The sequence below is a fragment of the Halichondria panicea genome, chromosome 1, assembly GCF_963675165.1.
Source record: "Halichondria panicea chromosome 1, odHalPani1.1, whole genome shotgun sequence".
In the NCBI taxonomy this organism is placed as follows: Eukaryota; Metazoa; Porifera; class Demospongiae; order Suberitida; family Halichondriidae; genus Halichondria; species Halichondria panicea.
In genome coordinates, this window is record NC_087377.1 from 14,324,459 (window position 1) to 14,351,480 (window position 27,022).

General features: G+C 39.9%; 2 protein-coding genes across 2 annotated transcripts; both read left to right on the top strand.

Moving 5' to 3' along the window:
* The first annotated feature begins 11,400 nt into the window (after positions 1-11,400).
* Positions 11,401-16,932, top strand: LOC135351174 (uncharacterized). The gene is made up of 13 exons (XM_064550124.1): positions 11,401-11,704; positions 11,757-12,247; positions 12,304-12,511; positions 12,563-12,859; positions 12,930-13,061; positions 13,119-13,238; positions 13,307-13,447; positions 13,505-13,535; positions 13,584-13,671; positions 13,755-13,844; positions 15,889-16,050; positions 16,110-16,205; positions 16,697-16,932. Exons 1-13 carry the CDS (start codon positions 11,650-11,652, stop codon positions 16,862-16,864), a joined length of 2,079 nt encoding a protein of 692 aa, XP_064406194.1. The 5' UTR covers positions 11,401-11,649; the 3' UTR covers positions 16,865-16,932.
* A 5,588-nt stretch (positions 16,933-22,520) lies between these two features.
* On the top strand, positions 22,521-25,215 carry LOC135351183 (uncharacterized). The gene is made up of 9 exons (XM_064550133.1): positions 22,521-23,087; positions 23,144-23,354; positions 23,407-23,709; positions 23,806-23,919; positions 23,988-24,107; positions 24,169-24,303; positions 24,364-24,391; positions 24,447-24,522; positions 24,573-25,215. The coding sequence occupies exons 1-9, from the start codon at positions 22,536-22,538 to the stop codon at positions 25,095-25,097; spliced, it is 2,064 nt and encodes a 687-aa protein (XP_064406203.1). The 5' UTR covers positions 22,521-22,535; the 3' UTR covers positions 25,098-25,215.
* Positions 25,216-27,022: the final 1,807 nt, after the last annotated feature.

A 27,022-nucleotide genomic window follows, 5' to 3' on the forward strand; every position in this document is an offset into this window, starting at 1 on the left:
TACTATTAAAAATTCCAGATGCTTTACCAGAGATAAGAGTTAAAGGGATTCGAAACAAAGATATACCCTCGAGAAAAATCCGCATTACATTGCAGTTTGCAATATATACACACATGCAGTGCAGAACAAACTACAATCAACCTGTGCTGGCATAATTTTGAGCATAAAATTAATAGGCACATTTTTTTGGGAGCATAATCATTAACCCGAGGCGCGTGGGCGGCCACGGGTTATAGTAGTCGTTTGGTTTGTTACCCGAGGCGTGCGTGGGCAGCCACGGGTATAGTAGTCGTTTGGTTTGTCTGTTTGTTTGTTTGTTTGTTTGTGACAGGTGAATCTACTCACCTGGATGCCACAGCACTGCGTTTACAGCATGGATAGCCTTCATACAACAAGTTATTAATTTTAATAGTGGCAGAATTTCATGTTAAACCTTCGTTGTCAAATAAAAACGAGCAAAAGCTAAGAAGCTTGTGACTGGGTCTGCTTACCTGGATGCTCTAGCACTGCGTTTACAGCATGGGTAGCCTCCACACAATAAGTCAGTACTTCTAATAGTGGCAGCTTTCGGTGTTAAAGCTTCGTTGTCTAATAAAAGCGAGCAAAATGTAGCTTGAACAGAACTTGCACATGCGTTACTTATAACTGAAGTGATCCTGTACCAGGTCCAGAAACAATGGAACAGGGTCACTAAAGTAGAAAGCTGTATATACCAGGAACAATATTGGAACAGGGTCACTAAAGCAGAAAGCTTGCTTTAGCTGACTGGGATCCATGCAGGACCTGGAGCCATACTTCTCTGAGACTCCATGCTTCTTTGCTGTGATCCTAATCCACAGTGCATATATTTATAGTACTACTACCTGTTCTCAAATGTTTCAGCATGCCTCCAGTCTGGTTTAGTTTTATTGCTCCTGAGTTGCTGTGCAAGTCTTGCATGATGATGATAACAACATCACTATATGCACTGCATTATATCAGTCTTCTGGTTTCTTTATAATCATGTCACCAGCCGAGGGTTTGCACTTTAGTGCTCTAGTTACCTTAGTTGCCTTTTGACCTCTGAGATCAAAGAAATAGCAGTACCAATAATTATAATTATGGCACATTGCACTGTGGTCATGCAGTTCTGTATATGGCATACAGAAATTAAGTTGACCTTCCACCTCCCACCCAATCTGTCAAATTATTGTGACACACTCATGAGACATTTATGGGAAATTCACATATGCATGGTTGATGCAGTTACTCATAATTATACTATTTCAATATTGTAATTCCAGCCACCAAAACATAACAACAATTTTGTTCATATCTACGCTGCATGCAAGTGGTCTCTATGCTGGTTTCTATATCGTGCAGCAAAATATGGTTTTCATGGCAACAAATTAGTTATTACATGGGCATTCGGCCAATAAACTGCTTGTTGCACGAATATAGCCATGTAATAATACACATTATTATAGGCAGGGTTTGGAAGTAGTCATGCAGTATACGAATCATATAATGACTGTATAGGCTAGCGTCGAATCCAGGCAGATTCAAATACCTTTGTTGCCCAGTGAGTGCATGGGCAGATCAAAGCATTCCAGTGCTCTGTATAATGGCTATAGGGCTTAGAAAATTATGCTAGCATAATTTTTGAAATGATAGGGAGACTTTGCAACAAGCATATATGTAACGATTATTTATTTTTGTGACAGTGTGTCATGTGATGTGATATATAGAGGTCTTGATATGAATAGTGAAAGTGAGCATGAAGCAAGCTGCTTTTATCTAGTTGCATCGCCTGCTATAAATAGTGTTAGTGGCCGTAGACGTCACACATATAATATATATATAAGGCACTTAATTGACCCTCATGCAGAGTCCGTATAGGCGGTAGACCTAATTTCATCACATCTTATAATGTAGCTAGATAGTCGCCTGCTTAGTGGCTAGTGCTTAGTACAGATCTATTGTTAAGCATGCACTAGCCACTAAGCAGGCATGGAGGAATATTTTCTCTTTCGGCATAGAGTTCACTTTCTGTAATGTCTACCTCTCAGGTATGCATGGCCTGGTCCGGGCCGATTTTTTTGAAGTTGAAAAATACTAGCTAGAGACACCTCATAAATTATAATGCTATATCTACAATAATTTTATTATGTGTTTAATTCCCACCCAATAACTCATTTGATCCCTTTTATATAGGCTACTATACCTTTCCACTATAATTATAGTTGTAGGAAGAAAACCTAGGAATTTGGAATTCACTAAAATTCCACAATTTAAAAAGGAAAAACTTGGCCAATCAGAAGAGTTTGACGTCATTGGGCAACAAGTTAGTTATTGCAGGCTCTCGTGCAACATGCCATAATTATATTGCACTGGACAGCGTAATTATGTTGCAATTAGGCATGTGCCAAATATTCAAATTTGTTCACCTATTCTTCTTCGCACTTGATCAGCTTAAATGAACTGTGTTACACCTATTATTCAACATACACAGCATGCAGCGAAATAAAACACTTATAAATTATAATTACAGTTCGGGATTAATTAATCTCGCTGTTAACTTGAGCATAAAAGAATAGCATAATCTATCAACCCCGGCTATCAATTAACTGTGCTCAGTCCAATCCATGCATGCAACTCACTTATATAGTATAATATATATACCTATTGTACACTCTAAAAACAGCGGTGTGCAATGCACACCAAATATCTGGCACACCACACAATTTGGTGTGACGTGCACCTTTGGTAGGGTGTGCCAACTTTTTGGTGTGCTACAAACACCGGCCCATGCATGTCGAATTAGATGTGTGATTTTGGTGTGGTAATTAAAAAATGGTGTGTGACTTTGGTGTGCAAAAAAATGGTGTGTGGATACACACCAACTGACAAAATGGTGTGTCAATTTAGTGTCAGTGGCGGATCCAGAGGGGGTTCTTTGGGTTCAATTGAACCCCCCTTTGAGAAAGAAGTGAGTGGGAGGCTCAAGCAACTAATTAGCAAGTTGTTCCTTTCTTACTAGCTTTCACATGCACTTCTCACTTATCTTTAGTCCTTGTTAGTCCTGCGAAGCTTTGTCTGTGTAGTTTCAGTGACTATGAAGGCTAAAAACTCTCCAGCTTAGTGCATGCAGACTGCCTATGAAAGTGACGACCATTTTTTAGGAAAATATTCGGTGTGTTTAATGCGCATGCTCACTGTTTCAAAGAAGTGACGACCTTTTTTTTAGGTAAAATATCACTTATCCATGTTTTTTGACCCGCTCAGAGCCCTGGAACCCCCCTTTCAAGAATCCTATAGATCCGCCACTGAGTGTGCTGGATTCACACCACTTAAATGGTGTGTGAAATATTGGTGTGCCCCACTGAAATGGTGTGATACACATGTATTTTTAATACACACATCTGGTACCCCAGCGACGAAGTCGACCGACCAAGGCCAGTGTAACTGACAACAGGGGTACACAGACACACACCCTAGCGACGAAGTCGACCGGCCTAGGCCATGCAGTGTAACTGACAACGGGGGACACAAACACGGACACACGAAAACTTTTTGACAACAGGTAAAGGTATAAGCAAGGTCGCTTCATTCGTGGGTAAAATATTCGTGGTCAGGCCTTCAACCACGAAAACACGAATATTTTTCCCCACGAAAATTACCCTCTATACGGTACTTAAACGTGGAACTAGGTATAGGCGTCTTATTGCTGAAAGAGATGATGTCTTGAGGAAACACAACTTTCTTATCTTGAGCGAGTTACCCAGAAAAAATTGTCTCGCCTATATATAAGGCATTGCACGGATAGTTTTTGAGGCTCCACAGCTGCAGAGGAGGGCGGCCTAATCAAGATATGTGTAAGTTTTAGCGGGCGGCTGGCTCATATATGGAATCCCGTAGATTACGTCCATTACGGTGATTACTAGCTTCGATAGCGGTGAATCCTGATTACATTGCACCCATTACAATGATTCCATTACAGTGATCAGTGTATTCCAATGGTGATTATACCCATTACGGTGATTACGCTATTACACCCATTACTCCCTCTATTGGCGCAGCCAGTCAGTTTATAATAGCAGTGGTAGCAACAGAATTGATAAAGTCTTTAGCAATAGATCAACAGCTCAGTTATTATATAAATGGAGACCAAAGCACATGGCACAAAACATAATTATGTATATACATCGAAATAATTGCAATGTGAAACGCTAAGATTGCCAGGAAACGCACGAAAAAGCGTATAGAAGCAAGAAATTCGGTGAGTATACATAACTCCAATCCGTTACAACGTCATTCACATGACGGAAACGTCAACGAACCTGACCCCAGACTTGCATGCATATGAGAGCGCGAGTCAGGGGAGGTTGGACACGATTACGTGCAACAAATTTTGCTGAGCTGGCTCATATATGCTTGACTATGACTTTAATGTAAAGTTCTAGCTTGTTTTGCTATCGTATCAGAGATTGAGAGCTGACTATTTTGGATTTCCTGGCTCCTTGGGGTGTATAGCTACCCCCGACACCCAATTATCCCCAAATATCCTCTTCATATAATATTATAAGTGCCATGTATGCTGTTGTTGCAACCTTTAGAGAAATGACCCTACAACCCCAGCGAACCTCTGCTACAACCCTACACTGTCAGACACATGACTACAGCCTAAGTGCAGAGGGCTGCTATAGCTTGCTCCAGTATATAAGTTGGCTTGGTAGCTTCAACGTATGGTTTCGAGCTGCCACCAGAACCTTTGTCCATTCAGCTTATAGACCTCGGTAATGTCCAGCAACTGCATGCATGCCCACCTATGCACTCACCACACCGGTGATCCTTCATTGATCGTTCTGCTAGACTATTTGTTGGTAGGACAAGTGCATGGCAGTGTGCCGAGGTGGTTAACCTAATCTTAAGGGCAAGTCTTGGGGTAGAGTAAGGCCTGAGAATGATTGTAGCACTATAAGGAGCCAGAAGGCTGAGCTAGGTTACTTATCTACGTCCTCTAATACCCTTCAACATTATAATAATTATTGTTGGAGTATAAATTCGATATTAACCGTTAACTGATCACCTCTCATGTGATGTATGTCATGTCTGTTCCACTTACGTTTGTCATGTGCTCTATATGTATCAGTGGAATGTTCTAAACTCTCCATGTCTATATATCTTTGTCTCCTCCTGTTCTTTTTTTAGTGTTTGTTTTTTTGTTGGTCTCTGCACCACATTGTTTAATCTTTATGAATCTGATCAGGAGTACATGAATAGGAGTAAGCAACTACTATGTACACCATATAAATTCGTTATTATCTCACTACGTCACAAATACATGTAGTAGTGTAAACTGTGGTTACTTTGTGTACACATGACTATGTATGGCTGCATGGTAGCCGGTGTCATAAAATTTTAGGCCCCCCATGAGATTGGGCCCCCCCGGCCTAGAATTTTAACATTTTAGGCCCCCCATTAACAGCGCAACAGCGGTAACATTATGTGACAGTGCATTCTCAAAATACACCAATACAGTCTTCTATGGTCTTCACAGTCTATGCAGTGCCAGTTACTGAATGCAGCTCTCCTCACACACACACATTTCATGCATGTACAGTAGTATACCACTGGTCTCACAGCCATCACACTGCACCATGTCATTCTATGAATCAGGCCTCATGCAGCACAAAGCACATAGGTGCCAACTGTCCCGAATTGGTCAGGACTGTCCAAGATTACCTTTGTCCCGAAAGGAAACTGCTATTGTGATTCCATCATGATACAACAGTTTCTCTCTTGACTTCTATCTGTGATTCCACATTACTTGAGAGCTGAGCCAGTGATGCTATTGGAGCATCCCCACAACAATTTACATCTTCTATGTATAGGAAAACATGGAGGAAGATATGAATTGTTGTCTTTGCATTGAAATTGTGTGCTTTATACTTTTTTATCCTGAAATTTGGCTGAGAAAGTAAGCACGAAGTTGCAAATATGGTGATAGCTATGCAACAACATCAATTGTCTTACAGGCAGATCCAACATTGCAGAGCTGCATCAAAGCATTTAACTCTTATAGGTAAAGCATGAGTAACTTGAAAGGTAAATCTTCCTTCACTTTGAATTCCATGATAGAATAATAATGCAAACACTTTTGCTACTTTGATACAGAGTCTTTGCATGCATGCAGTCTCTTTGATGCTTTGTCAACTAATAGAGCTAACCTTACCATATTATTATATCTCTTTGACTTCGTTCTATCGTGCAGAAAAGGATAGCAGAAGAGGGGGGCCTAATATCACAGTGGGGGGCCTAGAATGTTAACAGTATGGACCCCTGGGGGGCCTAAACTGTTAACATTCTAGGCCCGGGGGGTCCAAAATTTTAAAATTCTAGGCCCGGGGGGCCTAAACATGGGGGGGCCCAAAATTTTATGACACCGGGCTCACTTAGAAATTGTCAACAAGAGTGCAAGTGCATGTGCAGGCTAGGCTAGGCTGAAACTATATACAAGACTTTGCTGTTCACCATGAAATTGGTAACTAATCTTTGCTAAATAACATGTTTGATGCAATGCAAAGCAGTTAACATTGTGTGTTGTGCCAGGTTACCGTTTATAGAGAGAACTAAACTAGAGGTGTGACAAGCTACTAAAGTTGCTCATCTCTTACTTGCAATGTCATGGAATATTGCAAGTTGTGTGTCTGAGGAAACAACGTCAACCTTGAAAGACACAGCAGTAACAAGGGATGCCCATGCACTAAAAGTAGGAGTTTCTTCATAGTCTGAGTCGATTACTTGTGAGTCTTTTGAGAGCTTTTATTTCTACCCCAGATGCAATGCAACATAGGAAATCGTACCCACTGAATTTGAAAATTTAAGTATGCATCTTTGCCTTTACACTTGATGTAAAATTGTTTGTATTGATTGCACAGGCAGTCTGCAAGCTTCACCAAGCCATCATCCTGTTCCTTAGAGATTAATATATTAAAAACCTGTTTTCTCTCAGGGTACATCTCTAGCTTCTCTACTTCTTCAGTTAATTTTCTCACCAATGCTAGATTATTTTATTCAGTAGCAAGCTTTTGGAAACTTCTATCACAGTTGCTTTGCTGTGTTCATGTTTCTTTGCTTTTCTTCATTTTGTGCAAGAGCTAGCCACCTGGACGGCCTAGTGTGCTTGCATAATTAACCACACTGTTTTGATTGTGGTTGTATGCCACTTGAGATGTGGGCGTTTTACACATATAGTATGATGTGTGGCATGACACAGTGAGATAACAACACGTTTGTATGGGCTGTATAGTAGTTTCTTACTCCTATATTCATGTACTCTTGATCTGATCTATGTGCCTATTAGCTTATAGGCACTACAGGGTAGGGGCGTAAAACTAGAAAATTTATGGGAAGGAGGCAACACCCCCGCAAAATGTTCACCGAAAACCACACCTACCAATTATCGCCTAGAAGTGCATGCAAATGGCAGTAAACTGCTATTTACCTGCTCTAAGCTAGTTATCCAGAAGTTAGCTAGCCATGCAGAGCTATTAAAAGCTAGTGAGGTGAGTCACATTACACTTGAAGTTCAAAAGTACAGGAGGCAAGGGCCTCACGCCTCAGCCTCATTGCTAGTTACGCCACTGCTGACTAGGTTACATTAACTGCCTAGGCTATTGGCTAGCTAGAACTGTCTATCTGAGAAAAAGAATTCAACAATTGAAGCTCTGTAACCAAGCCTCGGGCTGTAGTCATATGTCTGACAGTGTAGGGTTGTATCAGAGGTTCTCTGGGGTTGTAGGGTCATTTCTCTGTAGTCATGTGTCTGACAGTGTTGTAGGGTTGTAGTAGTTGGGCGTGGCCCGACCGTCTCCCTGACGGGAGGTCGGGTTGCAAGCCTATCTGGGATTTGTTTCAGATTGCAGCATTTTTCACGTGCTTGGTTACACTTCCATTTGCATCTAGTTGCGAAACCGCATGCAGTATGCTGTGGTTTATCACGTCATCATATCGGTTAACACCCACTTGAGAAGAAGAATATTCATGGCAGTGTTACATAATGCTGCAAAACAAATCCCAGATAGGCTTGCAACTCGACCTCCCGTCAGGAGACGGTCGAGCCACGCCCAACTAGGGTTGTAGCAGAGGTTCTCTGGGGTTGTAGGGTCATTTCTCTGCAGAGAGGTGGGGCTGCTTAGTACTTAATAGGCTATTAATAGCACACTGAGCATGCGCAAAAACACGAGAATCTACCCCGGGATGGATTTACCCCTACGTAAATTTATCATTCACCCCGGGGTAACGGTTTGGTAATTATACATCCTACCTTGTCGTACCCTATCATACATTCTCTACGAAGAAGGTTGTAGTATAGGATGCCATGGGGTAGGATGGATGAACAATCCAGTGTATAGGACTACAGATTTTCTGACATTCAGCTCTCATAGGAATTAAACTGTTCTCTGTGATTCCTCTCAGTATTCCAATTTGCATGCATGTCGTGACGAGTATAGGCCTTGGCAAATTATTTTGCATAGCTATTATTCTTTTTGACTATTCTCAAAAATTGAGCCTATTATTCCAGTTTGGTGTACCAGGAGACAAGGCGTTTAACGAGTTAAACGCAGAAGTGAATAAGGTGGCACCTGGTATTCGAAGAGGTGGATTCCCATGGCACCGAAGAAATTCACTGAAACTTGCTTAATTAATTTGTTGTGGAAAGATGGGACACAGACAAGAAGATTGTAGACACAAGAATGTAGTGTGTCATACGTATCAGAAGAGAGGTCACTTGAAGAAGTTCTGCAAGAGAACCACGTAGCTGCACCGCCACAAGAATGTACTGAAGCTTGAGGATACTTTTTACCAAGCAAGATATAGTTCGGGAGAGGAGTCTGGGCAATTAATTCCTCTAAAAACCGTATACAACAAAAGTGGAAGTGCAAGGAATGCCTATATATTTCAATGGAAATCGACACTATGGAGCCTCACCAACACTTGTATCGGAACAGACGTACCACAACCATGCACTGGGGAGACAGACCCTTGGAAGAGTCGAAGATCACGCTGCACTCATACTCTGGTGAGTTAATACCGGTAATTAGCGTGCTTGTGAAGTACGGTGGCCAAGAAGCTGTACTGCCCTTGCTGGTGGTCGAAGGAGACGGTTCAAGCCTATTAAGTCATATTATTAATTGGTTGGCACAGGTTGAAGATTTTTTAGGTTCACAATGCTACTCTGCATGAACGAACTGCTAGAAAAGCGTGTTTGGTACAGATCTAGGAAGGGTTTTAAAACCAAAATTATGGTTGAGCCCAACACCCCCCCCCCCCCAAATTTCTCAGGGGACATAGTATCCCATATATACTTCTATCGCGAAAAGGTAGAAAGTCAGCTTGGCAGACCCTAGCTCTCGTACATCAGTATAAAGCTCAGGCTTCAGTTAGGATCCGTCGATAGTTACTGATATTGTCAGCATACGAATACTTGATTACATTTCGGGAGCATGGGAATGCAGATGCATGCACTGAGCAGGTTGCTTCTACAGAAAACTAACTGTGACTCCCATCAACCCTCGCAACTGCATGGTCTTATTTATGGAGCACTTAAGAGAATCGCCCTTCGTGTGTGGACCAGATGTGACCCTGTCCTCTCTAAAGTGAAAAAATAGAACGAGGGTGGCCAAACGAAGGGACAAAGAAATACCGCTTGAAACAAACTGAACTATCTGTATCAATTGTGTCTTGTCGGGAGCAAGAGTAGTTGTCCCTCCTCAAGGGCGAAACTGCACGAGAGTCATCCTGGTATGATGCGAGTCAAATCCTATATAATTGGCCAGAATATGTATGTTTGGTGGCAAGGTTTGGAAGTTGACATTGAAGAATCAGTACGTAAATGTGATACATGCCAACAGCAGCAGCCATGGAAATGGCCGTGTTCGCTTATATATGAATTTTGCAGGACCCTTTCAAGGGAAGATGATTTGGTAGTTGACTCCCATTCCATGGATTGAGGCCTTCCCTACCAGTTCTGCCACAGTCATTCAACTATCCAGAACTCTGTTTGCTCAATTTGGGTTGCCCGAAATGATTGTGACCGACAGGACGTGTTTTGTCAGTAAAAAGTTTGAAATGTTCGTACTGAAGAATGGATCCAATCAAGCACCTAACATTTTCTCCGTTTGGCAGAAAGAGCGGTGCAAATTGTGAAAACTGTTGGCAAGAAAGGGTTTCCAAAGCTTACAAAACTCCTCCTCAGAGCACAACGGACGTGTCACCTGCCGAGCTACTTCCAGGCAGACGTATCAGATCGAACTGGAGACTAGACATTATGAAGCCGTGCCTGACCGATCATGTCGAACTGAAACAGTCCCAACGGAAACATTCAAACCGCCCCATGCACCGTACATTCTAACAGGACAGGAGTTAGGTGGTCACCCGCAATAATTACAGGACCTGTCTCCTATTTGATCAGACTAGAGGACAATCGGCTAGTGAGACACCATCAAAATCATTTGAGAAAGCGGAAGGTTGGAAATTTAAGCCTCCTGTAAAAACAGAAGGAACGGTCAGTGTTATTGATGCTTTTGCATTCGAAAGAACATACTTGAAGTTCTCCTTGACCCCATCGAACAGACATGCCCAACTCTCCTCTGCGTAGGCCTACAGAAAACGTGAATGCATCAGGAATTCAGAAATCGAACAGAATCGAAAACATGAACAATTTCACTAACACTTGGGCCAAGCCAACTGAATTACACGCTTCACGGATGCAAGGGGGGTCTCTTTTGTAAAAAAACCCACAACCACCCACTCCATACCCTTATAAGGCTTAATATTTGTGACCACAAGTTACACCAGTGTGGTTTGAGAAGCCTAAAAATTCTCTAACAGTCTAAAAAACACCCACTCTCCCTTCATTTTTCATACATATACAGTAGAACCTCGATTATCCGGACACCTTGGTTCCAGAAGCAGGCCGGATAAGTGAATATGCCGGATAATTGAATAGATAAACCACGCCTTGATCCACCCACTTTATTGATAAACAGCAGTGCCACATGGTTGTCTGCGCATGCGCAGAAGATAAGCAGGCATGTCTCCATGGTAACAGCTGCAACGCACATGCGCATTTGAGGGACACGCCCATTTTCTGATCTTGTTATCAGTGATAACAAGAAAACTGCCAAGCCGGATAATCGAGGTTCCGGATAATGGAGGGCCGGATAATCGAGGTTCTACTGTATGGTATATATATTTTTTTACAGGCCTGGTTGGTCTGTAAAAATTGCTAATTAATCTACAGTACACCAAGTATGCAAGCCATGCACTAGATATACCATTACTCAGACAGCTATAATCAAGCACGAGGTGTATAGAGATAGTTGCACGTGCGCGTAGATGCTGGGCAGTATACATAATGCAGTATAGGCGGGGCAAGCGGAGTACCTTGTTTAATCATAGAATCTATGGTTTAACTACCCTAAACATCATTGAAAGTCGTGAAACATGTTATTAAGTTGGCTTGGCCTCAATGGGAGGAAATTAAATCCAACAGGAAGCATGTTTATTATGTTGTTAACCACATGCATGAAATAAGCACATAATAATATTATTGATAATGTTGTCGAAGTAGATGCTCTGCAGCACTATTATATCAGCCTGAGGATGATTGAAAGATGCTTTGTAATCTGTCTGCTAACCTGGTTACATTACTGCCAAGGTATGTAATTATTTTATGTACATCACTAAAATAACAATTTAAAATTATATAGGTATGTCAGTAAGTGTATTTACAGAGGCCGGAAAAGAAACACTTTCTGGTTTGCACTGTCGTACTACTGTTAAACTTTTCTGCAATGCTACGAATCTTCTTCATTTTCGATGGACATACAATGCCAGCAAAATAGAAATTGTTAATTTTCAACCTGATGGTATACTAACTTTGAACCAGATGACTACTACTTATTCAGCATTTCCCTTTGTCCAGCTAACACAGTTCAATGCATACAAAAACCAGCAAAATCAGTCACGGATTAACGCTTCAACAATTCTTACTGTTGATCTCTCAGAGCTCTACAAGCAAAACATTGAAATCATTTCTTGTGGTTCTACTAGCCCAAAGGATACAGCCACATTGCCAGTGAATATCAGCATCTTACTGCCATTTTTTCCTTCTGTTACTCCCGACGTTTATGTAAGTGTGACCATACGCTATGAGTCTGGAGTATTGTCTAGTGTGGATGTATCATGGAGAAAATTTCGGGTAAGTATGAATTTAAATAGAGTCTTGGATACACTTGCATTGACTTGTATATATAGCAACCGGATTGTCCTGAATATGACAATTCACAAGAATACCTCATCAATGTCACTGGATGTGGGTGGATGTGGATCAACCATAGCACCTGTGAAGATAATATTTGCTCGTCTCTGTTCAGTAATTGCACAGACAATGTTAGAGAAATTAATCTACAAGCCAAGATTTTTAACATTGAGAGTGAACAAGTACTTTATCCTACGTCTGTAGGTGAGAGCTATACTTACATTATGATGCATTGATTGCCAACTTTTTTTACAGATTACGATAATCTCTATTTCAAACCTGTTGTTAACTGGTCGTCAATATGTCAAAATCATGTTCAATGTTTACCCATTCAAGGAGATAATAGTGAGCATCGAATGTGTACCATTCGCTACACTTTGAACCCGGAATATCGAAATCTATCAAATCCTATCAAAACTCTAGTCGGCGCAGCACCTGTCTTGCTTTCACATATCACTCCTAGTAATATGTACTACTTTGAGTTCTCCGTGTTGATGAATGAGACCCTGTTAATTGTGGAAAGAATGGAATACATGATTACAGAAACAGGAGGTATAAAATGTATATTTTTAATTCAATATTTAGAGCACAATTTTAACTATTGCGTTTCCACGGAATTAAGGCACACCAACAGAATTATTCCAGCTGAATGCAGGAAAAAATATCATCATTGCCACTATAATGCTTTTCTTTGGATGCTTTACTGTGCACACTACAGCGATATTGTGCCTCCTAAAATATCGGGATGCTAAAAGTAAGATTGTCGTTTCAATAATGGACATGTTATTTGTCATCATGCTTATATATACAGTCTCCAGATTGAATATGTTCATTACTAAAAAACACGTTCAAATCTCAATCACACTGATCCTCCTGATGCTGTTTATTCTGTGTGCCACTCTGTTGACAACCTTTGCGATTATTTCAAATGGTATACGTAGATCTATAGCCATTAGGACTAGTGCTAGTCTCCTTTCATTGTTTGTTCGTTTTTCATAGAATCTGATGTGTGTTTCACAAACCAACAAGTTCCCAACAGTTTGCTTGATGCAATGTTAGTAATTTCATGCCTTGGGATAGCATTCATTCTCACTTATTGGGTCTCAGTGGGATACAAAGTTTATAAACAGAGTACAAAAGGTAAGATAAACATTAAACTTTATTGTTGCATGTAGCTACTTCATTCTACTTTCATAGAAATCAAAACCAAGCCTGAAAACCGCACAACGTATGTTCTTCATAGTAAAGTTTTCTGTTTATCTATTATATATTTTAGGTCTCATTGCAATGGCAATCTTCATCAAAACGGCAAATCACATGTACAAATAGCTAAATCATTATGTAATCTACAGGAGCCAGTTGAGGTAATTTCTAATTGTATGTTAAACATGCAGAACGGATACACACTTCAACAGAGATGCAAGCTGTTATATATTTCGTATTTTAGGAACATTATAATACTCTGGAACACGCCCTGAGTTCCAGACCATCAAACAGATATGACACACAGGACGAAATATATGGAAAAATTGAAGAGGTAGAACAACATATTTTTGTTGCATTTTGAGTGGGCAGATCAAAGGAAACACTGTGCCAATATCTGCCATATGGCACAGGTCAAAATAATGGTGAACTGTGCCACTATCTAGATACTGGCATAGTATGGCTGAAGTTACCTAAAGCCCATCCTCCACCCAGTAACCTGAAACGGTCCCTTGTATAGTATAACACTGTTAACTATGGGGTGCCATTTGTATCAAAATTAATACAAATTGCCCGTACATCATAAATGAATACGTATATAAATGCAGGTGCCCCATATGTAAATGCAGCATGTGCATATAGCAAATGCAGCACGTACATTTGTATATGTACCTGATATATATAAATGCAGCAGCCTCATATAATAAATGCAGCAGTCCCATATAATAAATGCAGCAGCCTCATATAATAAATGCAGCAGTCCCATAAAATAAATGCAACAGTCCCATAAAATATATGTAGCAGTCGCATATAATAAATGCAGCAGCGTCATATAATAAATGCAGCAGTCCCATATAATAAATGCAGCAGTCCCATATAATATATGTAGCAGTCGCATATAATAAATGCAGCAGCGTCATATAATAAATGCAGCAGTCCCATATAATAAATGCAGCAGTCCCATATAATAAATGCAGCAGTCCCATATAATATATGTAGCAGTCGCATGTAATAAATGCAGCAGCATCATATAATACACAGGGAAAATATTGAAATTTCCTGCTACAGTGCTGCTACAGTGCAGCCCTTAAGATCTGCGCATATCCTGAAAAATGGCAGGTGTCCTGCAAGTGTCCTGCAACCTACTTACAAAGGATAGTGCAACGTTTCCTGTATAGTTTCCTTTACTATTCCTAAAGAAGTTCAGGACATGTGTACGATTCATATAGGAAAGTCTACAGGAAATTTTGTACTATCCTGAAAGTATAGGAAATTTACTGTGATAAATGCAGCAGTCCCATATAATAAATGCAGCAGTCCCATATAATATATGTAGCAGTCCCATATAATAAATGCAGCAGTCCCATATAATATATGTAGTAGTCGCACATAATAAATGCAGCAGTCCCATATAATATATGCAGCAGTCCCAATAATAAATGCAACGAGTGGGTAATGATCGTCCATGATATGATTGTTAGGATCGATGCCAAAGTCCATGCAAGTCTAAAATGAATGGCTATAGAGCCTAATTGCAGCAGAGCTCTCTTCTCACTCTTGCAGCTATCAATAGATATTATATATATAGCGTTCTAGTGCAGAGCTAACTATTATAAGTATAGAGTAGCAACACTCAGTCACCATGGACAAGTTTTTATACGCACTCTTCTCAAAAGGCTACAATGTCATTGCAAGTAAGCAACACTTAGCATAACTCAAGAACGAATTGCAAATACACCAAGAAAATATGACTAGAAGGCCTATAGAAACTCTTACTTGCACTTCATTGATCCTTGAGCAGCTGTAGCAGCTATATATATATAGTCTACACACAAGACGCATAAACACACTACCGTTAATACCTCGCTTGCATGCGCATGCGCACCAAGACATAATTATTATATGCGATTGCATTTATTATATGTGACTGCTGCATATATTATATATGGGACTGCTGCATTTATTATATGAGGCTGCTGCATTTATTATATGCGACTGCTGCATATAATTATTATATGCAACTGCTGCATTTATTATATGCGACTGCTACATATATTATATAAGGCTGCTGCATTTATTATATGAGGCTGCTGCATTTATTATATGCGACTGCTACATATATTATATGACGCTGCTGCATTTATTATATGGGACTGCTGCATATATTATATGACGCTGCTGCATTTATATATATCAGGTACATATACAAATGTATACGTGCTGCATTTGTATATGCAACCACTTAATTTGCTATATGCACATGCTGCATTTACATATGGGGCACCTGCATTTATATATATGTATTCATTTATGATGTACGTGCAATTTGTATTAATTTTGACACAAATGGCACCCCATAATTTTCCCCCTATAATTAGACATTCGAGTATCTCCCTACGGACGTTGGTGTGTATGAGCCACTGAGGGCTACAGAAAAATCGAAACCTGTTCCTAACCTGGCTGATGCCAATTACTCTCATCTTGGAGAAACACAACCAGAGTCTGCTATTTCTGACATTATTTGCAGCATACGGATTCGGGTATGTGAATGTCAAGTCCTTGACTAAAATATATATCAGTTAATAAACTTGCACTTCAGGATGACTATGACGTTCTGGATAGAAATGAGACTTCCTTGTGTACCAGTGTTGATATTCATGATCCATGTAAATTGGTGTATGGTAATCTTGAAGAGGTAAGCAAATCTTATTCGGGCATCGCCGCCCTCACCGTTGCACACGGAAGGGAGGTCGGGAATCAACTATCCACAGTTTTGTTCTGGCCTGTTACGCAATAATAATATTATCATGACTTTAACTCATTCTAAGTGGGTGCTAGCCAATAGCGATGAATATCATTTATTAAAGTGGGTGTTGGCCACGCCTCTCAATAAATTCACACGTGATAAAGTTTGTGATAAAGTTGAGTGGGTGTGATCAGTCCACTTGAGATACTGTAATCTGATTGGAGCTGGTGGAATTCCACCAGCAAAAGAAATTAAACCGTGGATAGGCTTGATTCCCGACCTAGCTCCTTCCGTGCAACGGTCGAGGGCGACGGTGCCCGACTAAGCAAAGCTTATATTAGCTTATAAAAACTCAAACTACGAGCACACATTTTAGACTATAATCAGTAACACTAATTTTATTTGTGTATACGCATAACATTGATTTGTAAATATACTAGGCCTCTATTGAACCCAATGGTGATGTCTATAATCAGCTAAGGCCAGAGGAGAAGTCAAGGCCAGTACCAAACATGACTGATTCCAACTACTCTCACATAGATGAAGAACAGAGTCTTCAGCGACAACTGAAGATCAGGCATTTCAAGAAGACAAAGTCTGGCAAATGATGCAACTTTAAGCTGTACGCAACACTTATAATTATTTGAGGCATTGCTGCTACAGTTTTACCTTTTGATCTATACCTGATAGCTGTACACTGCATGTGCGTGCATCTCACGTCACCTTTTAAATGAATATGTCCCGCCCTCCAATATAATTAAAGCCATGCACGTGCGTGGACTTCCGTTTCCAATCCCCCTCTTCCTTAATCTCTGGCCTGACCAGGCATGCACTCTGAGAGGTCACGTGCCTCGCGACAATCGCATATCTGAGAAAAATGCTAGCTATAGGTTAGATAATATAAATTATGGTTGTCATCATCGAAAATTGCATCATATACGTAACTTATTTGCATGTTGGTTTCCTTGTAATTATCGTCAATATTGCATCGATTAATTATAATGAGTTGCCTTGACTCGATCAAATGTTTAATTTGCCTGACCACTCTAACTGTTTTGGAACCTCCCTCTCAACATTCCTGGATCCGCGCCACTGTATATAGCTTGAATGACAGAAACTGATAACACACGCTATCCAGAGGGCTCTCTAGTGGCATCAATAGATCATTACATATACTCTAGTTATTCCGTAATAAAAATAGTCCACTACATGATTCGTAAGTTAGCAATGAAAGTCATCGGCACATTTATTTCACAGGCGGCCGGTCGCTTCGGGTCCGAGTGAACCCTATTGGGAGGTGATATACTTATCCTGCATGCTTGGTCAATTCGGGGGTCCCTGTCCCATCAGGGGGGGGGGGGAGATGACTTCCGTTCCCTCAGACAATAAAGGTTGCTCGCTCTATTCATCTTAAAACAATGATTTAACTTGCCTTTCCTGTGACAAGAACCCCTTTCATTCAGATGAAATATCAGACACACTATAACCTGAAGAGGCAGAGCTACCAGATTTAATGCTTTTGGTAGCTATAGTTTAATTAGTCTAATTACCACAAAATAAAAAGCTATATCAATCCAGCAGCAGTTTATAGATCTACAAAACAACTAGCTAGTACGTGCACTGTCACTGGAAAAATCGTCCTGAAAAAAATTGTCCAGGGACAGAAAAAATAGTAAAAAGACGTCTCTGCACCAGGAGCTTATGAAAGCCAACCTAGGGTCCTCTCCACATCATATAGATACGCATATGCATGCATGCAGGCAGTCACATAATATTCAAGAACTGTATAGACTATAGCTTGTCAGTGTGTTATGTGGCTTCCAGTTACAAAAGAGGGCAGCTGATTCATGAGACTACACAATTTTAAGGATCAGTTCATCATAAATTTCAACTGTTTCAAAATAAAGATTGATTGACAGTTTTACAGCTTGATAAGTATTACTAGGTATAATGTGCCGAAGTTCTGTCTGGAATAGATACATAACGATTAATAATCAGACAGCACGTGACTGTGTTCATAGTTCATGGAAGGTTGACAGTTACACCTTAGTCAAGACTAGTTTAGCAGACACTAGTTTCGCAGACACTGCATACAGTGCCAAATGGCTGATTTTGTGGAGAAGCGGCAGGAACGTTTACATGCACATGCAGGTGTCGTAATGATACCACTCCTTGCATTTGCTGCATTCCACCCAGTTTTCCATAATACCGTATAGCGGGTAATTTTTGGGGGTCAAAATATTCGTGGTTCAGCAATATTGAGACATTTCGTGGGTAATATTTTCGTGGTTGGAGCTTGCACTGCAGGTAAAGAGGTAGGCAAGGTCGCTTCATTCGTGGGTAAAATATTCGTGGTCAGATCTCCAACCACGAAAAACACGAATATTTTGCCCCACAAAAATTACACGCTATACGGTAGTCACCATGCATCTCTGGCATTCTGCATATGGGATATGTATCGATTGACACAATTGAATCAGGAGCACGACAATACTTCTTGGAAAAGGTAGTATATATATTTGTTGCTTTTGAAAGCAAGGAAACAAGTACTGCCTCATTTTATGTTGATTGTCTGGAAGCTTTCAGGTGAGTGGCCAAAGACAAGAGCTGTTGCATTAGCTATAGCAAACAAGCCACAGCCACATCCTCCTGCCTGAATATGTATGTTCATGAAGTTAAGAGTGATTTCTTTGGTCTCCGTATGCAACAAAGTTGCAATCTGAGCTTTGACTCCAGTACTAACAGATCGATACATACTGTCATACATGTTAACCAATGGGTGAAGAGTTCCGATATAGTAGAGCCAATTTGCCATCGTGATTGTTTACAACCTATACAAACTCTCCACTTTCAATCTCGTATATAATTATGAGAAAACAATACCTTTGATAACATATCCTGCAAGCCGCAAACTGCTGGAAAAGCTCTTTTGAGAAGCGCATTTATCAGCTTGTCTGTCAACCATCCAAGTGGATTTAGTAGAAAACTTCCCTGTCATAGACAGTTAGACAAAGCTCAGGTATCCAATACAGGATTTTAGTGGCTTTTCGTGTACAAGTGTTGACATCAATGACGTTCTTCCTTGATCGCTCAATGACAGCTTGAGGTCGTTTGGCCTGCCTACGATTAAACATCCTCTGAGTTACGTTTTGATGGGTCGGCTTGAAGGAGGATGACACAAAAAGTCTTATTTGATTTCAGGGGTGCGACATGAGGGGTCTCACTACTCGATTTCAGGGGAGGGGTCTCAATCAATTTAAAGCGTGGGATCTTAATCGATTTCAGGGATGCGAGGCAGACCCATTCTCATAAATACCTGAGAAGGAAAAATGTGTGAAGATCATTATTTACTGCCCATGCATGCAGTGAATGCATTGTGCATGTGTGTGGCATTCACACATAATAATACTATTTCATGGCTACGCACTCTTGTCAGGTGTTGGAATAGCTTCTACCCACTTGGTAAAGTAATCGCTCATGGTTAAGATGTAGCGGGAATCATCGTTAGCAGTTGGAGAGAGAGGACCAACAAAATCAATTCCTAGTATATATATACCAAGGAAACTGCACACGGATGGGTTGAATTTCGGGCCTGCCAGTGATTAGCTTCCAATTAACTCGCTGGCAAATATCACAAGTATAGACACCTATAACAATAACTAATAATGTTTGTAAGTTTGTATATACTGTAGGTGTAGCTAACCAGAGATGGAAGAAAGAGAGGGATTGGAAACGGAAGTGGTGCACGTGACCATTTAGCACGGAGGATCCGCTTTTTGTCCTACTTTTTGCTTGGTAACTCGCTTGAAAGTTAACAGTAAAAGGAGACATGAAAGTAAAGTTATATATATATATTTGATAGCCTACACAGGCACTCTTCTTTATCACAATCGTTCAGTAAGATAAAATACCGTTCAAACGGTATTAACTGGAGCACTAAAGTACAAACCCTCGCGTTAATTTGAGGTTCAGAGCCTCGAGTCAAAGCTGCGTGTGCATCTAGGCCAAGGGGGCATGCAGGTTTAGCTTCTTAGCTTTTGCTCGCTTTTATTCAACAATGAAGCTTTAAAAAGTTTTCAAGCAGTTTATACAAGCTAGCTATAGCTATATACCTGTTTAGATTCTATATATACCATACAGAATATCTTTCTTCTAATAGATTAGTGATCATTATCATCTAGCTATACTGCCACCAGAGCTGGCCACGCTGGTTCTGACTTGCAGTAGCTTAGTACCTAGCTGGGCGTGGCCCGGCACCCGTTTTGACGGGTGGGCAGGGGACGGGGGACACGCTTATAATTATAGGATTTATACTGCTGCACCAATTGAGGAGTGCAGCCCAATCAGATTGCTATTTCTAAGATAACGATAAGATATTCATGACTAAAGTATTGATATTCATATCCTTTATAATTTTATTTGTGCTTACACAGCAGTGTTGCAACACAGCAGTACAAATCCTATACAAGTATGTTCGATCCCCCGGCCACCCGTCAGAACTGAATGCGGAGAATACCTTATGTCACGATTGTGGGCTATATATAGCTCACGTTCATAAAAATCCTTGTGGATCACACAATTTCCCGCCAAACCAGGCCTTACTTTTTCTGAACTATACGCCAATGCCTCATCTTTTTTCGCTACCTTCTATTTATATGCATGAACAATTACAACAGCAAAAAAGGAAGGTGTAGTTAAAGAGAGACTAGTGGGGACTATTATAGAGACTGTCAGGGACCATGCAGTGGGGACTATACTAGGGACTAGCGGCAGACACATGTACAATTCATGCTAAAAACTAAAGATTACTATGCTAATGCTCTGTCTTTAAGCTCATGTCTGGGAACGAGCCTAGGTATTTGATTGCTATAATTTATATGAACAATGACAACAGCAAGAAAAAGGAACGCCTGCATGGGAACGAGCCTAGGTATTTTTGGTTATAACTCTGTAGATCTTTAAAGAGAAGTGAGTTGCACAGCATAAGCACATCTGCTGTAGTGGTTTATTCTCCAGTGTGTATAGAAATAGGCATTGGCTTGGCTACCTCCCAAGCCATGCCCCTTACAGATAAGGGTTGCTAAAGACCAGGCAGGCTAAAGACAGCCTAAGGCCTTTGACAATGATTGAACCGCGGAGAAGAGCGAATGTTCATTCGAGGGTACTTCCGTTTCCAATCCCTCTCTTTCCTTTATTGGTGTAACATAACAATACTGACATGCAGAACCAAGTTGACATCCCGGCTAACATAATGAAAGCACCGCACGGGCAGGTGCTGATGCCTCAGTGGAGGTGTCAACTAGCTATTATAGCAATAGCTTATAAAATTATCATGATGAACATTTTGCATAAATTTTGCTGCATGCAGGCAGAATCCAGAGCAGAATCCAGAGAAAAACTCAATGAGTGGGTAATGATCGACCATGGTTAATTGTTGTTAAAAACGATAGTCAGACATCCGCGAACACAACAACCAATCTGCAATAGCCTCACGAATTAGCCGCCCTTGCGGTCTGGAATAGAAGCTAGATACATGCATGAAGCTTGAGCCTGAGTTTTGGAGGTTATATTATGTTGTTTATGACTATCGGGTGAAAAATCGCACATCCGTTCCCATCTGCAATGCATTCATTAATTTTACATTATTTTACTATAGCATCATTAATTTTTTAGCATCGATCATTTCGCACTCTTCGAGTTTCCCTACATGCTGATGTATTAGCAACAGCAGGAGTGCATGAATATTCGTGCACTCCTAACAGCTATAATTATAGTATAAGTAATATCAAGAGTATATAGATAAGAGTAAGAGTGTTGAACTGCTAGTAACAGCATTTGCCTGCTCCTACGTCATCACTTGATAGTAATCAGTACTGATTTGTTATGTTAGCAACACTTCCAGAAACCGCACATGCTGTGATTGCTCACAATGCGCAGTTCAGTGCTACAAACCACATGCAGACCACAGTTTACTTAACAGCACTCAAATAGTGACGACAGTGATGACGCATGTTAAGGCAAATGCGGTTCCTCCACGATTACTACAGCAGTTCAACACTTATCTACTCTTGGTAATATATAGCTTTATGTTAATATGTATATATATAGCTTTGACAATTTATTATTCGTCGAGGCATCAGCACCGCAGTGCTTTCATTCTAAACTTGAGAGGAAATTAAATCAACAGGAAGCATGTTTATTTTGTTAACCACATAAAAGCACATAATGCATGCATGCATGCATGTTGTTTTTGCATAAGTAGGTGCTCTTCATATCACGATGGTTAAATATGAAAGATGCTTTGTAATCTGTCTGCTAACCTGGTTACATTACTGCCAAGGTATGTCAGTAAGTGTATTTACAGAGGCCGGAAAAGAAGCACTTTCTGGTTTGTACTGTCGTACTACTGTTAAACTTATCTGCAATGTTACGAGTCTTCATTTTTTTCGATGGACATACAATGCCAGCAAAATAGAAATTGTTAATTTTCAACCTGATGATATACTAACTTTGAACCAGATGACTACTACTTATTCAGCATTTCCCTTTGTCCAGCTAACACAGTTCAATGCATACAAAAACCAGCAAAATCAGTCACGGATTAACGTTTCAACAATTCTTACTGTTGATCTCTCAGAGCTCTACAAGCAAAACATTGAAATTATTTCTTGTGGTTCTATTAGCCCAAAGAATACAGCCACATTGCCAGTGAATATCAGCATCTTACTGCCATCTTTTCCTTCTGTTACTCCTGACGTTTATGTAAGTGTGACCATACGCTATGAGTCTGGAGTATTGTCTAGTGTGGATGTATCATGGAGGAAATTTCGGGTAAGTATGAATTTAAATAGAGTCTTGGATACACTTGCATTGACTTGTATATATAGCAACCGGATTGTCCTGAATATGACAATTCACAAGAATACCTCATCAATGTCACTGGATGTGGGTGGATGTGGATCAACCATAGCACCTGTGAAGATAATATTTGCTCGTCTCTGTTCAGTAATTGCACAGACAATGTTAGAGAAATTAATCTACAAGCCAAGATTTTTGACATTGAGAGTGAATTACAAGTACTTTATCCTACGTCTGTAGGTGAGAGCTATACTTACGTTATGATGCATTGATTGCCAATTTTTTTTTACAGATTACGATAATGTCTATTTCAAACCTGTTGTTAACCAGTCGTCTTACTCTAGATGCCAAATTTATGTCCAGTGTTTACCCATTCAAGGAGATGTTAGTGAAGATCAAATGTGTACCATTAGATACACTACAGATCCGGAATATGGAAATCTATCAAATCCTATCACAACTCTAGTTGGCATAACACCTGTTTCACTTTCACTTACTACTCCTGGTAATATGTACTATTATGAGTTCTCCTTGTTGGTGAATGAGACCTTGTTGATTGTGGAAAGAATGGAGTACATGACTACAGAATCAGGAGGTAAATAAATGTAAAGTAACAACCGTCACAGCTTTAGTGACTGAGCAATCGTCTTATTGTATTGATTGATTACTTTTGAGAACTCTCCCCCTACAGAATTATTCCAGCTGGGTGTAAGAGAGGGTGCTATCTTTACTATTGTATCATCATTCTTAGGATGCTTTATTGTCCACATTACAATGATATTGTGCCTTTTAATAGCTCGGAAAGGTAAGCATAAATTTCACTGTCACTATACATGAAGCAAAGGCCACCCCACGCACCTCATGTTTATACAGTATCCAGATTGAATGTGTCCATTACCAACAAAGTTCTTCAAATCTTGATAACACTTATTTGTTTCATGTTCTTTATTGCTTGTGGCACTCTGTTGACAAACTTTGCGATTATTTTAAATGGTACGTATTGGAATGGTGCCAACTCTCATTTGCAATACTTTCTGTATTTGTTTCATTACAGATGTGTGTTTCACAAACCAACAAGTTCCCAACAGTTTGCTTGATGCAATGTTAGTAATTTCATGTGTTGGGATAGGAATCCTTCTCCTCTATTGGGTGTTTATAACATACAAAGTATATAAACAGCGAACTAAAGGTAATTTAAAGTGTAACCATTCAAAGTTGTATCTTTTTCATATCATAATCCTGTATATAGGAACCAACAGCATGCCTGAAAACACAACGTATGTTCTTTCTATAATTATTATGTATCTGTACAGTTTTAACTATTTATTATAGGTCACATCACGACAAGCCTCTACCTCAGAACATTAATTCACAAACAGCTCAATGTAATATTCAAGAGTCATCTGAGGTAATAAATCACAGTTTCAGTTTTAATATCTATATACATTTGCTTTTCAGAAGCCACCCGATTCTCGAGAGTGCCAGCATATGCAAACCAAAAGTGTTAATGAAAATATGGTTCCAATGCAAAATGTAATAATTCAAAAGACGCTATCCAATAGCAGCCAGCTAGTTACGTCACCTAGCAGAAAAAATCCACCCTCCACAAAATCAAGTCAGCATTTCAACAATGTTTTGTATGATGAGGTTGGAAATGTCTCGGATATGACAGAAGTCGAGTTGAAAGCTAACGAGTCTTACAGGCACACAGATAAGATGTTTTTAACTGCAAAGAGTAATGTGGCTGCTTGCCCATTATGTTCGACACCAGCCAGCAAAATCCAGCAAGGTTTGTCATTAAGTCATCAGTACAGCGAGATCAAAGGGAAACCAAAGAGTGAGCATCCTGAGCTAAATGCTATGGAGCAGGAGAAGATAGAGTTGAAGTCTAATCAGTCGTATTGTCAGCTAACAAGTACTGTGGGTCAGATAGGGGGATGTGAACCACTGCACGAGTACGACTATATATACGTGGACACCTAGTAACGAGGGATAAGAACCACTGCACGAGCATAATTATATAATTATGGCTATATACATAATTATACGTGAACACCTAGTAACTATATAGTTCATCACATCACAAGCCAATTTCCTAAAGAACTGCAATATAGCAACTGTATGAGTATCATCGTATAACATCTGAGTATATTGCGTATTATCCTTATTGTATATGCCATGTGCCGATCATGTTTATTGGTACAAATTTTCTATTATTATGATAAGCCGATTAAGTATATAATCCCCTAGAATTGACTGATATACAGTACAGTATATACAGTACTTGTATATAATTATATAGCCTTTACCATTGCATTGTTGCACACCCTCACCTACGTTACCATGCACACATGCACAAACACCATAACATGCACACACACCCTCACATGTCTAATTGGGTTGACGCAAGGAAACTGTTGTTTTCTAAGGCACCAAAATCCTGTGAAAGAAACATCAAACACATGCAGAGAAATGTCACGACCCACCCGTTTCTAGTGGGACTACATACTTCTACTATACTAGCTACTTTCAAACGAGCACTAAGCTGTATTTTGTATTTTGTGCTGGACTATATGTGAATGGTGGAAAGCTATTCTTTCATAACGAGAGAGAAGGTTTTACGAGCTCAGACCAGATGAGTATAAGTCAGTCTAGCTCGGTTTAATTTAATCGTTAAGTAATCCTTCATCTGTGCATGCAATGCAAATACAACATATAATAATTATGCCATTGACCCACTGTGTATATGCCTTGGTTAAGTGTGAACTACCATATATATCTATGGAACTACATATTTATACAGAGAAAGATCTGTATAGAGATAATTATAGTTGAGCACCTTAAGCAATATTCATTAAGTATCTGTAAATACGGTCAGTGACAAAGCATGTACGGGCCCTGTAATTTTTTTTATATACTTTTATATTTTGCTGAGATCACTTCTGCCCTCAGATATGTGCAGGTGCAATATGGTCTCAACGCTGAAAACATGCTACTGGACACGTATACTAAAGGACGACACATCACACAAACGAGCTTTGGACTTCGCAAAGAAAACCTCAGAGACACGACTGCAACATTTTGCGGCACCCTACGTTTACCTGCCTCAAAAAGACACAAGACAAGCATGGCTGCAGTATCTACTGGTGGTGTCTGGGCGTGGTCACCTACCAGATTATATGGGCTCAGTACCACCGTACTTTTATGACTTGAGATCTTGCTCTAATTTACGTGTTCATCAACATCAATTCAACAACATCAGTTCAACATCAGTTCAACAACATCAATTGCATGCAGTGCTGGATACCTATTCAACAATTTAGCACATCTGTATAATTATAGGGTCAGGAACTGGTAATATTGAAGACATTAAAGTGCACTGAGTATAACAACTGTGATAACTAAATTGCATGTGCCTCTCCTCCATTCAACCGCCTGGTAAAAGATTCCCTCCATCATTCATTACCAAGAGATTGACTCGAATTTCATCGGCAAGGCTATTTCTGACACTCTCCCTTTGAAATGTACGAGACAGTAGTGGGCATGTCTGTGAGCGTTACAGACCACACTTTTGCTGGTTCAGTTAATCAGTCTGATAATTACTTTATATCACAATAATGAATAGTAAGTATAATATACATTAGTTCTGTCACTCAGATCAGTATATATATTGGCGATGGCACCATAATAATTATTACAGGTGGTGAGCATACTGCATGTTTATTACTAAGAAACGTATTCAAATCTCAATCATCACACTGATTCTCCTGCATGGTCATGTTTATGGGATGTGGCACTCTGTTGACAACCTTTGTGTATAATTGTAGTTGAATTGGTACCAACTTATAATTATGTCATAATAATTATATTATAGATATGTGTTTCACAAACCAACAAGTTCCCAACAG

Coding starts and splice junctions, on each gene's coding strand:
- LOC135351174 (XM_064550124.1), top strand. CDS start 11,650: ATGATTGAAAGATGCTTTGTAATCTGTCTGCTAACCTGGTTACATTAC. Junction 11,705..11,756: donor CTGGTTACATTACTGCCAAG/GTATGTAATTAT, acceptor AAAATTATATAG/GTATGTCAGTAAGTGTATTT. Junction 16,051..16,109: donor TTTGCAGCATACGGATTCGG/GTATGTGAATGT, acceptor CTTGCACTTCAG/GATGACTATGACGTTCTGGA.
- LOC135351183 (XM_064550133.1), top strand. CDS start 22,536: ATGGTTAAATATGAAAGATGCTTTGTAATCTGTCTGCTAACCTGGTTA. Junction 23,088..23,143: donor TATCATGGAGGAAATTTCGG/GTAAGTATGAAT, acceptor TTGTATATATAG/CAACCGGATTGTCCTGAATA. Junction 23,920..23,987: donor CCTTTTAATAGCTCGGAAAG/GTAAGCATAAAT, acceptor ATGTTTATACAG/TATCCAGATTGAATGTGTCC.